At 38.3% G+C, this 16,715-nt stretch overlaps 1 protein-coding gene across 1 annotated transcript in view; it reads right to left on the reverse strand.

Annotated features, from left to right (window-relative positions):
- Positions 1–421: 421 nt before the first annotated feature.
- The window catches only part of MMRN1 (multimerin 1), a 79,881-nt gene continuing 63,587 nt past the window's right edge, over positions 422–16,715 (reverse strand). The window contains exons 7-8 of the mRNA XM_083367114.1: positions 8,412–8,558; positions 422–2,484 (exon numbers count right to left, since the gene is read on the reverse strand). Coding sequence (XP_083223240.1) covers positions 2,063–2,484; positions 8,412–8,558 — 569 coding nt within the window. The 3' untranslated portion in view covers positions 422–2,062. The remainder of the gene's footprint in view (positions 2,485–8,411; positions 8,559–16,715) is intronic.

Here is a 16,715-nt window from a genome sequence, read left to right on the forward strand (position 1 = left end):
TGACATTTAAGGCATCACAGATTCCTTATTGGTCAACAGTAGAGGCAGGAATGATGAAAGTCCCTTAATTGATGCAGTTAATTGACTAACTGAGTAAATACAGTTTAAATATATGGATTTTTAATTGGATTTTCAGCAAAGCACTTCTTTCTGGATGGTGTGCCATGTTGGTGACCAGAAAACCATATACTTCTTTTGAAATAAGTAATGCATTACAACAGCGTTTCTCAACCATTACAACTCTAAGATGTGTGCACTTCAACTCCCAGAATTCCCCAGCCAGCTAGCTGGGGAATTCTGGGAGTTAAAGTCCACACATCTTAGAATTATTAAGGTTGAGAAACATTGCATTTGCAGCAATTTCTGTTTTCGTTGTTTAAAGCAAATGAAATTACCTTCATTCAAGATCCTTAAAGATCACTTATGCTTTGATTCATTTATTAATCTCTTACATGCATGACACACAATTTATTAAAAAGCCCAAAAAACAATTACACATCTTGGAAATTCAGTATTTAAATTGATAGTTTTTACAGTACATTTACACTTTAATTTTGTCTAGCTAAAAAACGTAGCATGGGTAAATAAGAGTATTAAAATTTAATTTTGTTCTGAGACTTAAGCTTCTGAATTATATATGATGGAAGGATAAAGTGAAATTCTTCATATGGTTTCAACCACTTACTGAATTTGGCAAATTGCAAATGCAAATTGCAACTGCATTTCGTCACTCTGAATCTTCCTTCTAGTTCAAGGGTAGGAAAATGTCACTCCCATTCTGTAGCTTCTAGAATTCCTCAAGATCATGCAGTTAAAATGTGGAAATAAATCACTGATTTTTTTTAGTAGCATGATGTTCCCCGTTTCAAAAATAAGGGCAAAAAAAATAAACAAACTACAAAAATGCTCTCAAAAATAAGGGCCAAAAAACGAAAATAAAGCAAAAGGAGGAACATTAATCTTTTATATGCTTAATGTCTATTTTGCCATTTTAACTTTCCTAGACCCCAAAGTAGAGAAAAAACAAATCACATTTCCTCCAACTATTTCTTTCAGTGATATGAATAGGTTACTACTGCTCTCTCTGAAGCTAAGGTAAATTAACTTAAAACCACCACCACCACCCCAAAAATCCCCCAAAATTCTTAGCTGTAAAATATTTTTACCACCCTGTTCCTAATATATTGACAGTTTTTCATAATACTACTTCATATGGCTACAGAGAGAGAATATATAAAAGGCCTCAATATAAAAGGAGCATATATCACCTGGGTCTTTTCAGCCCATTGACATGGGAACAGGAACATTCAAATACAAGTTATAGATGAACAAAACAATGGCTTTAGAAATAGTTAGCAGGCAGAGCAGAATCTATTAGCATATTATTAGGATGGCAAGCGATCCTCCAAAGCTTCAGGTACAACTTTCACAGTTTTCCCAAAAACGCTGCGATGTTTAACTCAACAGAAAGCAGAAGATGTTATAGCTGAATAACTTCAGTTTTTCTAACAAAAAGAAAACAAAGTAGATAGGGCAAGCTTGGAGTCTATTTGCCCTTAGCTGATATCATATGAATATCATGAGCTATCAAAATATAATTAAGTTACATGTTCTCCAAAGATTATTTTTTTTACACGGTTAGAATATCCATAGCATCATGCACAACACGGTTTCCCTAATCTAGCCATTTTCATATTTGTTGACTTCAAACTTCAGTAGTCCATAGCCAGCATGGCCATAGACAAGGATTCAGAAAGCTGAAATCTACAGGTCTGAAAGTTGCCAAGACTGGGGGAAAAACTGAGTAGGATCCTTTTGTCATTAGCCAAGTTATCATCTGTTGTTGTTGGGGGGGGGTTGTTTGGTTGGTTGGTTGGTTGGTTTGGCCAGTACTGAAATCCAAGCATGGGGAAAGTATTTCCTATCTAATTTCTGTCTATTGTGCAAAAATTAGAGGCAGAGGAAATCTACCAAAGAAGAGCTGGGAACTCTAAAAAAGATTTCCTTTATTTGGATAGAAAGAAGTTAGAAGTAACAGGGAAGAACTATTGGATGGCAGCTTTTATGTACGGTACAATAAGTAGCCACTAAATGTAGTTACAGGTGGGTATTTTGCTGGGATAGAGCCCTTTGCCAGTCTGAGCCAAACTTCTTGTCCGTAGTTCAGTTCCAATATGGCATCTCCAGTAACTACTCTAGTGACATATTTGTCTCCGTTTCCATTTTCAGATCGGAAAGCTAGTTTATCTGTGCCATCAACCACAAGATAGCCTGAGATGGATGGGCTGCTTGACTCAATGTTATACTCAAAGACATAGACTCCCAAGTATGGGACGCGGAACCTTCCATTTGCAGGGACATAAGCGGTCCCATAGTTGACATCCAGATTATTAAATCGAATAGGACCAGGTGTGTTCATTCCATAGGTGTGCGAAGCAAAGAAGGCGATCATTGGTGCATATCTGTAAGACCCCTTTGAAAAATCTGCAAAACAAACAAGCAATAAAATAATATTGTAAGAAAACTGAATGTTAAAAAAAAACTTGGGTAGAGCTTTTGAACAGTAGTAGACATGATGACACACTTGAACCCATAATTGCAAAGTCCAAAATCAAAAATAGAGATGAAACCTCAGAGCTGCAGTGAGGCTGAACTCAAGACACTTGTTAAAGTTTTGAAACTTTCTGAAGACCACCCTTAATGGGATACCCATTTGTACAATAATCAATGACAGGAGTGCTTATAGGCATGATTCAGATTGATAAGGGAGCTTCAGCCCTTTTCTGCGGTCCCAGCCTTCGTAAGCGTGCCTTATCTTAATCTATTGTTACACTTATAAAACAAAGGTTCCCAATGGAGGAATTTTTTTTAAATATAAGCTTTTTATTAATTCTTTTTTCTTTACATACATATGTTCATTTTTCAACCAGCGTGCAGTCTGGGTTCAAAAGTGCTAATACATAATCAAATCCTACTCTTTGGTTCTCTCCTCTAGCCATTTGCAAAATAGTTTCCAGCTTTGGTAGTATTCTGTTTCTTCTTCATCTTTCAATCTCATAGTTAGTCTGTCCATCTCAGCGAATTCCAGTATTTTTTAAATTATTTTATTTATTTATTTTATTTATTTATTAGATTTAAATAAAATAAATAAATAATTTTTTTAAATTACTTCTTCCTCTGGTGGTATTCCTTCATTTTTCCAGTATTGCGCAAAAGTTATTCTTGCTGCTGTTGTAATATGTAGAACCAAATGTAAACTTTGCTTATTAATCTTTTCTGGTATTATACCTCATAGAAAAAACTCAGATTAAATACTACATGTTCTCCCAATATTTTTTGTAACCAAACATGTATTTTTTTTTCCAATAAGCCTTTGCTTTGTCACATGTCCACCAGATATGATAGTACGTGCTTGAATTTTTTTATTTTATTTTTTGCATTCTTTTTGTTTGTTAAAATTTTAAAGCTCATACTACAAGACCATCTCTCCTTGATTCTTTCTACCCTTCTGATCTGACAGGATTTTTCATCCATGAAGGAGTAGACCCATCAGGCAGAGGCCTTCTCTTTGGCTTCTCCTGTATGCTGGGGAAACATCCCCACTGAATTCCATACAGGTAGGCCTCGACATACGACCACAACTGAGCCCAAAATTTCTGTTGATAAGCAAGACAGTTGTTAAGTGAGTTTTGCCCGACCTTACAATCTTTCTTGCCACAATTGTGAAGCGAATCACTGCGGCTGTTAAATTAGTAACACAGTTCTTCAGCGAATCTGGCTTCCCCATTGACTTTTCTTGTCAGAAGGTCCTAAAAAGTGATCACATGACCCTGGGACAACGCAACCATCATAAATACATGCCAGTTATGACACCAGTGAGACTAGCGAAAATGTTCAAAAATACTCCAAACAATTGTTGGAAATGCAAACAAAGGCCAGGCACTTATTACCACGTCTGGTGGACATGCCCCAAAGCAAAATTGTTTGGGGCTAAAATACATCTATGGCTGGAGAAGATGACTAAAAAACAAATAGACTTTAAACCAGAATTGTTTTTGTTAGGAATAATAGGAGCCAAGTATGAGAAAGATTGTAGATATCTAATACTACATGTATTAACAGCAGCAAGAATTGTATTTGCCCTATATTGGAAAAATGAAAATTTACCAACCGAGGAAGTACTAATTAAGAAAATTCTAGAGTGCGCAGAAATGGATAGATTGACTTTGGAGATTAAAGAGAACGAAGACTCGGTGTACTTTAGAACATGGGATAGCTTTTACCAATGGCTAGAAAAACGAGTTGGAGAGAAAGGAATGTGATATGTAACTTTGAATATATATTAGTAAGAAGAAGGCGACTGAGTGATTAATCAACATTGTTTATGATAATTAACTTTATCTATTACTGTCAGTTAAATACATGTACCCAGGCAATATGCTGTTTGCCAAATATTGAAAATGTTACTTGGGGAAACCCTATCCCCAATCCCAATTCTAACCCCAACCCTAACCCCAACCCCAATCCTAATCCCGACCCCATTTTATCCCTAACCCTATAAAAACTAATAAAATTTATTTTTTTAAAAAATACATGCCAGTGGCCAAGCCTCCAAATTTTGATTGCGTGACCATGGGGTTTCTGCAACACTAAGTGTGAAGAACAGTCGTAAGTCATTTTTTCCGGTGGTGTTGTAACTTTGAACAGTCACTAAATGAATGGTTGTAAGCTGAGGACTAACCCGTATTTCAGGAATTTGTGCTTAGAAAGCCTCCAAGGCTTAGCTTTGTCCATAGACCAGGGGACAGGCTGATTTGTGCACTTTTGTCACTTTCCTACCTGAACTGTCTTAATCCAGGCTCTTTTTTCTTTTTTAAATCAATTGTTAAATTCTCCAAAGCACCTGAAGGCAGGACAAGAAGCAACGGATGGAAACTAGTCAAGGAGAGAAGCAACCTGGAACTAGGGAAAAACCTCCTGACAGAACAACTAACCAGTGGAACAACCTGCCTCCAGAAGTGGTGAATGCTCCAACACTGGAAGTTTTTAAGAAGAGACTGGACAGCCATTTGCCTGAAATGGTATAGGGTTTCCTGCCTGAGCAGCGGGTTGGACTAGATGACCTCCAAGGTCCCTTCCAAATTTACTATTATGATTATGATTAATGTTACTAATTTAATTCTTGATTAAAGCTGGGGACTATTTATTTATTTATTTATTTATTTATTTATTTATTTATTATATTTATTATATTATATTAAATTATATTATAATTTATTTATTATATTACAAAATTCTCTACCAAATGCATGGAGAAACACTGGGCGGATAATTTTTCAACAGAGCAATGAAGCAGGGTGTTCATGCAGAGACGCACACCTTTTGGCTTACAATTAAATAAGGGCAGGGACACCACACTCTTTCCATGACAACTTCTCTGGAGTTGACAGCTTTTTTTGGGAAGAGTTTCAAAAAAAAACCAATTTTTCCTTCAAGTTAAATGAGGAAATACGCAGAAAAAGCAAGAGAATATCTCTGCCCAGTAATATTCTCTACCACCTTTCCTTTCCTTTTCCATACTGTCATTTTACTGCAATTTTCTACACCTCCCCCACCCCAGGAATTAGTAGCCAATGGGGAGAAACAAGGGAGTATAAATCAGCATAATGCTGTCATGTCACAGAATAAGTTTAATGAGGAAGGAGTGCAATGGGGGAATCGGTGCTCAGAGTTGCTATTTTCGGCAATTCGCCCTCTAAGCCTGCCATAACATCCCAGCCTGCCTTTTGTTGTCTACTCATGCGGAAATGCTGATTTAAGTGGGATCAGCTTCATAGAGCAGACACAGGTAGAGTTATAAACTTTCCCCCAGGCCTTCTGTCAAATTCCCCAAGAAATAAAGAAGAAAAAGGGGAAAAAATTATGAATTTTTAAATTGCACAGAAAGCAATTCTCTTCACAATCAATGCCAAAATGCACCAGAAAAAGTGTGTGTGAATCTGTGGTGTTTGCAGTCGTGTGCTACTTTATTAAGGAGGGATTTTTAATCACGATTTCTTTCCCGCCAATGTTTAATCACACACTTCAACAGTAAGAAGTTTGCCCAAAAAATACCAACTATGTTTAAGATAATGGAAGAGGAGGAGGGGAGGAGGAAGAAGAGGAAGAAGAAGAGGAGGAGGAAGAAGGAGAAGGAGAAGAAATACTGCAATATGTTAAGGAGCTTTCCACAAATTACAATTGAAAACCATAACTAAAATGTAACATATGAGTATATAAATATGCATTATTTATATACATTATTATGCATTAGGGTTTGTTTTTTCGTTAACAGGTATAACTGCACAAGCCAGTTGTTGGCATGCAGCTTTTGGGGGGCAGCTATTAGGATCTCAAACTAGAAAAATGCATCTGCTAATGCCAATTAAACAATATTCACCAAACTCACCAAAAGATTTTTTTTATATATAGTTCCTTCACTCTGGAGCTTCTCTAGAGTTACCGTCTGAGCCCCAAGCAATGCATGAAACCACCTAAATGTTCTAGGACATGGACATTTGGACATGCATATGCAGTCCTATATACAATGCTTGGATCAAAGGCACCCTAACCTGAGACTCCAGGTTAAATGCAGAACTTCCACATCTTGGGAAGCCCAACTAAATGGGAAGTTAATTATTGAAGGTGTGGGTAATATTCATATGGTATTTTTTAATGAAATCTAAATGTAAACTAAAATAAAATTTATTTTTGTCCTGGTTCTTTCTACCAGGTTGGACTGAGCTGGCTTTGATTTGTTTCCATCTTTCCTGCACAAACCCCAAACAGCCTCTTGTTGTTGTTCCATTATTAACCCTTCAGCTCATCAAAGTGAGCTTTGATGGCTGAAGGTTGACTTCATCTTGGGTCTCTTCTAGTCTAGAATCTTAATCTGTGGTTCATGTCCCCCTGGGCAGTTGTAAACATATCTGAGAGGGGCCAGCAATTTCTGACCAACTATGATGTTTGGGAGGTCAGGGAATGGAGGCCTTACAAGACTCTGACTCCCAGAAAGGCAAGAGTCTCAATGAGTTGACACATGGCCAATGGGGAGGAAAAGTATAGCATAGCCCAGCTTGTTTCCCATTCATCCTGGATATATTATTCTACATGGGAAATGAATGGAGTGGTGGTGGAACAGAACACTGCAACCCAAAGCAAATCATCTGCAGAAGGTCTTCGTATATTGTATATTGTATATTGTATGCAAAATCAGTTTGTCTTGCTCTGGATGGGCAGGGCATGCTAGCCCTTTTGCTGACTCGGAAGGAAGGACGAAAGGAAGGAAGGAAGGAAGGAAGGAAGGAAGGAAGGAAGGAAGGAAGGAAGGAAGGAAGGAATCTTATGTCTTATAAAGATGAGAGGTCCAGGATCCAGTCTGGACAGAAGCAGGACAAGAAGCAACATATGGAAACTAGTCAAGGAGAGAATCAACCTAGAACTAAGGAGAAACTTCCTGACAGTTAGAACAATTAACCAGTGGAACAACCTGCCTCCAGAGGTGGTGAATGCTCCAACACTGGAAGTTCTTAAGAAGAGACTGGATTGCCATTTGTCTGAAATGGTATAGGGTTTCCTGCCTGAGCAGGGGGTTGGACTAGATGACCAAGGTCCCTTCCAACTACTACTACTACTACTACTACTACTACTACTATTATTATTATTATTGTTGTTGTTGTTGTTATTATTATTATTATTATTATTATTATTATTATTATTATTATTATTATTATTATTATTATTATCATCAGATCCAGGAAGAAACCACAGTGCTAAGCTTTGGAACTGGCCATCAGAAAACACAATTACTTTATAGGATATCCATGACAATACTAAGTTTGGAAACCCTACCTTAACTATTACCCCACACTGTTCCACTAGAGCCAGACCAATTTTCCTGAAGTAGAGGGTTGAAATGCAGTCCATGTGTGCAACCTCAGCTGTGCATCCATTTTCCTAATCATGCAATTTCATAGCTTTAGAAAAGTGCTGTCCTGTTCTCACTTTACCGATTTATGACTGGACTACTTGACTAAATGCCATCTTGTGCAATCTATCAGAGACCTTCTAGTTATTTATTAAATTTCATATGTTTGGAGGATTATATGTTTGGAGGATTATAGGCTCTCATTGAACAATATATATCTTCACCATTAAGTGGGGCATCTTGTTCTCCTCCCTTCAATCTCTGGCCTATAGCTGGAGAAGTTGGAAACATCACTGGAGGCTTTTAAAAAGAGACTGGACAGCCCTTTGTCTGAAATGCCATAGGGTCTCCTGCTTGAGCAGGGGATTGGACTAGAAGACCTCCAAGGTCCCTTCCAAGTCTGTCGTTCTGTTATTCTGAAACAGAATATTTTGCATATGCTCACCTATGGCTGCAGCATTTTCCATCATCATCTTGGCACTGCAGTTGGCTCCTCCAAAGGGATAGCGACAAGCACAGACGAAGCCCTTCCTTTCATTGACACAGGTCCCTCCATTTTGACACGGGGAGCTACTACAGCTCAGATAATCCCCTGGATTGAAAATGAGAAAGCATGAATAGCCAGAGTTAGCCCCAACAGCAGAACGTAGCACCCAAAATTAAAGTTAATATATCTGTAGTCCCTGGTTTCTGTCACCTCTCCATCAACTTGATAGGGATGAATGACTCCACTGTTTTCTTTGCAATCCATGTCGGTTTTCTATATGTTGAGTCCAAAGTTTTGCAGAATTCATGTCTTGCTTCGCTAATATATACCATTATCTGTAGTTTTACCCAACATACTTGCATGCATTTTTTGAGTTTTATTTATCTATTAAACATATGCCATTCATCTTACCTAGAAATGGTGGCTTATCATTATTAAAAGCAACAAGATGAAATACTAAATTAGTATTAACACTAAAGTCTATTTAAAACTTCATAAAAAGATGGGAAGGAAGGGAGCAAGAACCACGTGAGAAGGAGGTGGAGCTTTGCCTTAGTCCAGGAGTGTCAAACTGCCAGCCCGCAGGCCAGATGCATGACACAGAAGCCATGCCCACCCCAGCTCTGGCAAGGGGAAAAAAAAGTTATAATAAATCACATGACACAGTGAGTTTGACACCCCTGCCTTAGTCCATTAATCCTTTTCCCTAATAATCAAGGTTAGAGCATAGACATCCATCTCAAAATTTACTAATCCACTCTAAAAGTTAACAGTTCCCAGCCACACATTATATCCATAGTCACCTGAAAGGAAGAAAACCCTAAATTTGAGACAAACCTCTTGTCAAGTTTCCGATGTATGGGCTTTTCAAGTGACTCTGAGGCATTGTTTACCTTAAAAGTCCTTTATTAGCCTACTACACCGGCAAATGCTTGCTCGAAGGAAGCTGGAATCTGAAGTCTCCGTCCCTTGCACAATATATTAAAACACAATTCTCCACCTTTCTAATTTCGTCATTAATCATATTCTCCAATTAATTTAAAGAATCAGTTTCCCTTCCATTAGAAAACCCGCCAAGGTCTTATCTTCTTTAGTTAGAGATGGCCTTGAAGGTACAATCCTCCTCTTCCCCCCTCCCAACCTTAAACACAAACTCTCAAAGCAATACACAAGTTTAACATATGAAATGGCTACTTCTTCAACTCTTGTCAAGCAATAACATTCGATGTTAGCAGCATTGACATCCAGCCCCCCCTTACAAAAAGGACAGATCCTGTAATTTAAAGCAATACACAAGTTTAACATATGAAATGGCTACTTCTTCAACTCTTGTCAAGCAATAACATTCGATGTTAGCAGCATTGACATCCGGCCCCCCTTACAAAAAGGACAGATCCTGTAATTTAAAGCAATACACAAGTTTAACATATGAAATAGCTACTTCCTCATCTCTTGTCAAGCAATAACATTTGATGTTAGCAGCACTGACACCTCTTCACCCTCAAACATGATACAGGAAAAAAAAACTAATCTTCAAATTGTCATACCCTCAGAAAAGCTAAGATGACCCTTACATTTCAAAGCTAAATTACTGGATTGATGGTGCTGGTGGAAAGAGCCTAATATATACAATTTTGTCTGGAAAGTGCAAATTAGGCCAGTTCATTTGGACTAGAGAAATGAACGGCATTTTTTCCCTACCATTCCTAGTTAAGAATGATAAAAGAAGAAAGGCAGCCACCATTATTTATTTGCATATAAATTATGCTATTTTCAGGCGCAGTGTATTTGTTCTCCCTAATGTTATTTGCCGTGGGGGGATTTCATCAGACATTTCTTCAGTGGCATAGATGACATTGGGGCTCAACGGGCTAATCAGTCATCATTTTTGCAAATCTAAAGTGAATGGGATGTACTCAACCCAACTCTGCACGCCTGGATATACTGTCAAGTAACATTTCATTCATCAAGACAAGACCTTTTAGTGCTTTACAATCCAGTTCCCATTTTATAGTTGAGAACCTGAGCTGTGATTTCCCAAGGATTTTAGTTTTAGTTTAGTTTAGTTTTATTAAATTTTTATACCGCCCTTCTCCCGAAGGACTCAGGGCGGTGAACTGGAACAAACTGGACTGGACTGGAACAAACCTGGATATTCTGAAGGTTGACTAATAGTATAAGCATAATGGAAGCCTGTCCTTTTGTCATCAAAATAGAAACTTTTGGTGAACACCTCACTATGACAGTGTTTTTCAGCCTTGACCATTTGAAGATGCGTGGACTGGCCAGGGGAATTCTGGGTATAGAAGTTCATATATCTTCAAGCAGCCAAGATTGAGAAACAGTCCCTACAGAATAATGTTTGCCCTTGGTCAAGATTTTGTCTTATTGGGAATCAATTGCATATTTAAATCTTCTTAAAATTTTGGTAGACCATCCTATAGCAGAATGAGGGCAATATATAAACACCGTCATACTGGGGAATATCAATCATTATATTTATGAACCACCTTCTTCCAAAAATATTCAGGGCAATAGCAATAGCACTTACATTTATATACTGCTTCCTAGTGCTTTACAGCCCTCTCTAAGTGGTTTACAGAGTCAGCATATTGCCCTCACCGATCTGGGACCTCATTTTGCTGACCTCAGAAGGATAGAAGCCAGAGTCAACCTTGATCTAGTCACAATTGAACTCCCAGCAATGAACAGTGAGTTAGCCTGCAATGCTACATGCTAACCCAGGGGTCTCCATTCCCCAGGCCATGGACCAGTACCGGCAACAGCATGCCAGCAACCAGTCCACCCAAACAAGCAAAGCCCCATCTGCAGAAAGCACACAAAACCACGCCCCCTCCAGTTCATGGAAAAACCTCTCTCCACGGAACCGGTCCCTGGTGCCCAAAAAGTTGGGGACCTTTGTTCTAACCATTGCGCCACCATTGCACTCAGTACTGGACAGTATACCGTGTATAGTACACGGCTTCCCATCTCAGCTTATTTCCCCACAACTTGCCTTTGCAAATCTATGCTGAGAAAGCAAGTAAATTATTAGTGGGCAGAAGGATTGTTAATGGATTGGAATGCAGGCCTCTGTAACTCTAGCCTGACACTGTAATTCAATGTTTCTCAATCCTGGCAAATTTCAAGATAGATGGATTTCAATTCTCAGAATTCTGCCAGCATACATGGTTGGAGTTTCTGGGAGGTAATCCACCCATTTAAAGTTGCAAGGTTGAGAAACATTGCTGTAATAACTACACTGGAGCATAATGCCTTCTTGGCTTTTAAAGTAGGACACGTTATTGCAAAGACATTCAACATAACAGACCAATATAGCCTTTAGCAATATAACAAGCAGCATCTGCTAAGAGGCTAGAGTTATTACATAAACACGTCTCTATTTTGATGTCTGTAATACCAGGTGGGCGGGTATACATTAACATTGTTAATACTAGTGAAATAGAAAAAGCACCTGAAGGCATTTTGAATATTCTGCAAGATGCCACAAAGCATTTTGTATATAGGAATATGCCAAAGAATAAACTCTGTAAGTACAACAAAATCAGGGTATGTAGCTGTTTTTAGCTCCATTGTAGATTGCAGGTAGAGGATGACAGTGAAGTTGAAATACCTTTCACACTGAAAGCTGTCTCTACAAAAAGAAGGGTTCAACCTATCACTTCACAACCTATAATAACTTGATGCTTTTCATTAAACAGCACTATAATATATTATCTGTAGTTAGTAGCCATTCTACCTGGTCAACACAATGAGAAAGATTTCTGTGCTTGGTCCACTCTCTCTGCTTGGTTGAGGCCAACAACTGTTTGACTCCCCTTTTTAAGAACTGCCTTCTTTGCATCACTTTACCACCTATATCACTGGGAATTTAGGCAATGTGGATTTATTTGCTTTCCTCTCTTCTCTGCCTCGTCTTTCTACTTTCTCCTCATAGGCGCATGGGCACAACTTGGATCATTTTTAAAACCATCCTACAACAACTAAAAAATGTAGGCATTTCATAAACAAATCCTAACAATTCCTCCATGCAGCTTGCATTGATACATCTGGATATAGGATACTTCCTTGATTGTATTACCTACACAGTATAAACTGAATACTCAGATGCAACCAGATCCCCCTTGAATTAGATTCTAGAAATCATTGTTCTATAGCACTCTGGTACATAATTGAACTGAATTGAATTATGAGAGAATATACAACATATCTATCACTTAAAGTTTCTAAATAGTAATAAGAGAGTATGCAGCAATGTTTCCAGACACAGGTTAGCCTCCGAGTATTGAATGAATAGTCCAGATATGCTCAAGAGGTAGGTAGATGAATTTGGGAGATGAAAAGGGTTTTCAGAATGAGTGCTGACTGCTGGCAGATGTATGAATTGCCTCTTTTCGCAGGCACTTCATTGCTACTCTGAGCTATTTTTATTTGCAGTCCAGTCATAGCACTTCAACAATGATGAATATGAGCTTCCTAGGCTAAATGAAAAGCTTTGTGTGAGTCCACCTTCCTCTTCTAAAGTCAGATAGATGAGGTTTGCAGCCTGAAACGCACTGAGAAGTTTCTGTGTCACTTAAATAATCATTCACTCACTCATTCTTTATCTCCTGCTCCCAACACACATTGCATTCCATTGATCATAACAATAATGTTCAAGACAAAGCAATGTACTAGTGGAGTTCAAATGTCAGGAACATGAGAAGAAATTCTATCTTACTTGGCTTTATGTATTGGATTTGCAAATAAAGAGGAAAACACAAAACAATGTCCCATATACTACAGTATACCCAAGACTAGTTCTGGCATATATACAGTACAGTGTGTTTATGCCTGTGTCTGGGTGAATGGCAGTGTGTCTGTGTGTCTCTCTTTGTGTGTACATACTGTATACATGTAGATATACATATATTCCTACTGCAGAGTAACTCTAGCTTACAATATTTTTTAAAAAAGCTATATAAATAGAATACTAAAGAACTATAAAAATGCAAAATACAATAGCTAAAAGATAGGGAGGGAGGGAGGGAGATAGGTGGAGAGCAGGTGGGATCTGATATTAATCTATCAGCCAACTCCAACATGAAATCCTGCCTTTATTATTTTTATAAGTAACTCAAGGCATTGGACATATCCAATACACTTTCCTCCTCCTATTTTCCCTGCAACAGCAACTCTGTGAGGTGGATTGGGCTGAGGGAGAGGGACTGACCCAAGATCAACCAGCTGGCTTTCGTGGCTAAGGAGAGACTTGAACTCACCATCTCCTGCTTTCTAGCCTGATACCTTAATCATTAGATCAAAGTGTCTCTCTGTTTCTCTCCTACTCTCTCAATAGATGATAGACAGATGATATATTTTTTATTTATTTATTTATTTTAATTTCATTTATATCCCGCCCTTCTCCGAAGACTCAGGGCGGCTTACAAGCTTAGCAGTAGCCTTCATTCTATGTATATGCCTGCTTATTAGGGCTTTCACACACACCCCAAATGGCATTATTACAAAGTCAGCTTAATTGCCCCAACAATCTGGGTCCTCATTTTACCTACCTCGGAAGGATGGAAGGCTGAGACAACCTTGAGCCTGGTGGGATGCGAACCTGCACTAATTGCAGGCAGCTGGTGTTACTTAAGGAGGCATTAGCCCACTGCTCCACCAAGGATATATGGTCAACAGATAGACAGATGATAGATAGATAGATAGATAGATAGATAGATAGATAGATAGATAGATAGATAGATAGATAGATAGATAATGGATGGATAGAAATTAAATTCTTTATCTTCAGTAATTAAAACTATTGTTCAGTGGGCTCTCTACAAGGAAGAATTCAACCTATACACACTTTTAGCACATATGGCATAAGTTAAAACAAGAATATTTGATACCTAAATCCTCCTCTGTGTGTACATTAACTGGCGGCAGAGGAAATGTGTGAGCAGAAGTTTGCAGTATCAGAATGAAACATGCATAGGAAAACCAAAAAAGAACTGTAGATGCAGGAAATTTTATTGTATGAGAACCTCATATGATGATACTGTTGGTAGCAAATTCAGAAGTAAGTTTGCTACTTTGGTGAAACAGTGCACTGTATTGACCTACTCCATTTTAAGACCATTCCTTTCCCCCAAAGCTCAGCTTTTGTAGTCTTACAATAAGAGAACAATGCCTTCTGGTCTCATCAATGCCATGAGGAGGCAACAATGCAAATCAAAATTGGGATAATCCTGATGGTCTTCATGACTAATGACTGAACTTTGGAAGGGACAAAAGATGTCAGGGGTCTTTGAACTTGGCCCTTTTATGACTTGTGGACTTCAACTCCCAGAATTCCTCAGCCACCGTGCAGGCTTGCTGAGGAATTCTGGGAGCTGAAGTCCACAAGTCATAAAAGGGCCAAGTTTGAAGCCCCCTGTGCTATAACAACACATCACTTTCAGCACCATGGCTAGCAGCCTTGCAATGTTAATTCGACATGCTGATTCTATGAATAGAGGTTTTAAAAAATTCTTCAGCTATCTTTATTCCAAATTTCATCCTCAACCTGTTGACAACAGTCAGAGAGAAACATGGTCTTGTTTATCATTGTCATGTCTGAGCCCTATTTTTCCTCCCTGATAAGAAATTCTCATAAAGCTCCAAAATAGTTCTGTTCAAGGCTCTGATCATGCATATGTGCCTCAGTACCACTGCTACACCATATACCCGACCTTGTATTCCTACCTTCACAGTGATCTGATTATGACCACAAATAATGACAGTGACAGATATTGTGGTCTTCGTTTTTTTGTTCCAAGAATGGCCAATTGCTTAAGGACTGGATCCACAAAAGTACATACTGTATACTGTATCCCTCTCTAATTCAAAGAGGCTGTTTCAGGAGTCTGTTGTAGCCACTTCATTCCCTATGAGAAAGTGCTGTTTGTCTCCATTTTCCTCTGTGTAAATTACAATCGACAAAAACAAACACACCCTTGCATCAATCTCCCACCCGACTGCACCAAATATGCAAAGCGGAAGCATGAAGAGTCAGATTAAATTAGAATTATGCTCAATTTCTTGCAATTAAAACACCAAGTGCAAAGTGCATGTAGAGAGGCACCTCTCTACATATGCTTTGCACTTGGTGTTTTAATTGTGTTAAAACACAGTGTTAGTGTGTTTATTAATATTACGGATTATTAGTTTTCTAAAATTACACAAGTAATTCTATTTCATTTAATAAACAATATAGCAACAGTGGAATCTTTGATGAGTAAAATAACATATCTTACAATTTATGTTTAAAATACATCATTATTTTGAAGTCCTCACTCAGCTACTGGATTTCTGAGGCTCAGTCCTTAACTAAATGCATATATACTGTAGGTAGTCCTCTACTTAAGACCGGTCACTTAACAAGTGTAATTACTACCAACCTCCTAAAAAGGAAATTATGACCTGGATTTAAAGGTCCAATAGTTGGGCCACCTCTGCAGTCATGTGATCAAACTTTAGCTGCTTGGCAACATGGCCACATTTATGGCTATCTTCAGTGTCCCATGGTCACATGGCTACATTTTATGATGGTTTTGTAGAAAACTGTCACTTACATCCAGTTTTCAACAAAACCAGGTCCATAGTGAAACCATTGGTTCATTTAATGACCATGGCATTTGCCTAACGACTTGGATTCACTTAATAAGCACAGGACAACCACAACAAATTCCATAAAATCACCAGCCCAACCCATTTTATGACTATCACAACATATGACCATAATGAGCAGGCTCCATTATGGTTGTATGTCAAGGACTACCTGTAATCTAACAGAGGAGTTTATCAATACAGGAGGTGGAGCCTGAAGATTGGGGGGTGAGGAGAGGGGGACATCTAAATCTCCAATCGTGCTGAGAACTTAACATATAACAAGGATTGTTTTTCTTCCATTGTGTTTAACAGACTTATAATCTTGTGTCTTTCTATATAAGTCACTCAGAGGCACCCTATAGAAAACGACTTGCTTCTTTGCTTTCAGCTTCGTATCTTGTGGATGAGTGAAAACTCTACAGTGACCTTTCCAATAAGCATAAATCACCAATGGGAGAAGGTCCAGACTCATCCATATAATGTAGAGTTTCATTATCCCACCAAGATCATCCCACCAAGAGTTTGTTCACGGTGGAATTAGTGCACTAGATAAAATCAATCTTAAGGGAGTACGGGTTTTCCAGAATTGCACAAGTAATATTAGGGTAG

Source organism: Vipera ursinii (genome assembly GCF_947247035.1).
Source record: "Vipera ursinii genome assembly, chromosome: 7".
Lineage (NCBI taxonomy): Eukaryota > Metazoa > Chordata > Lepidosauria > Squamata > Viperidae > Vipera > Vipera ursinii.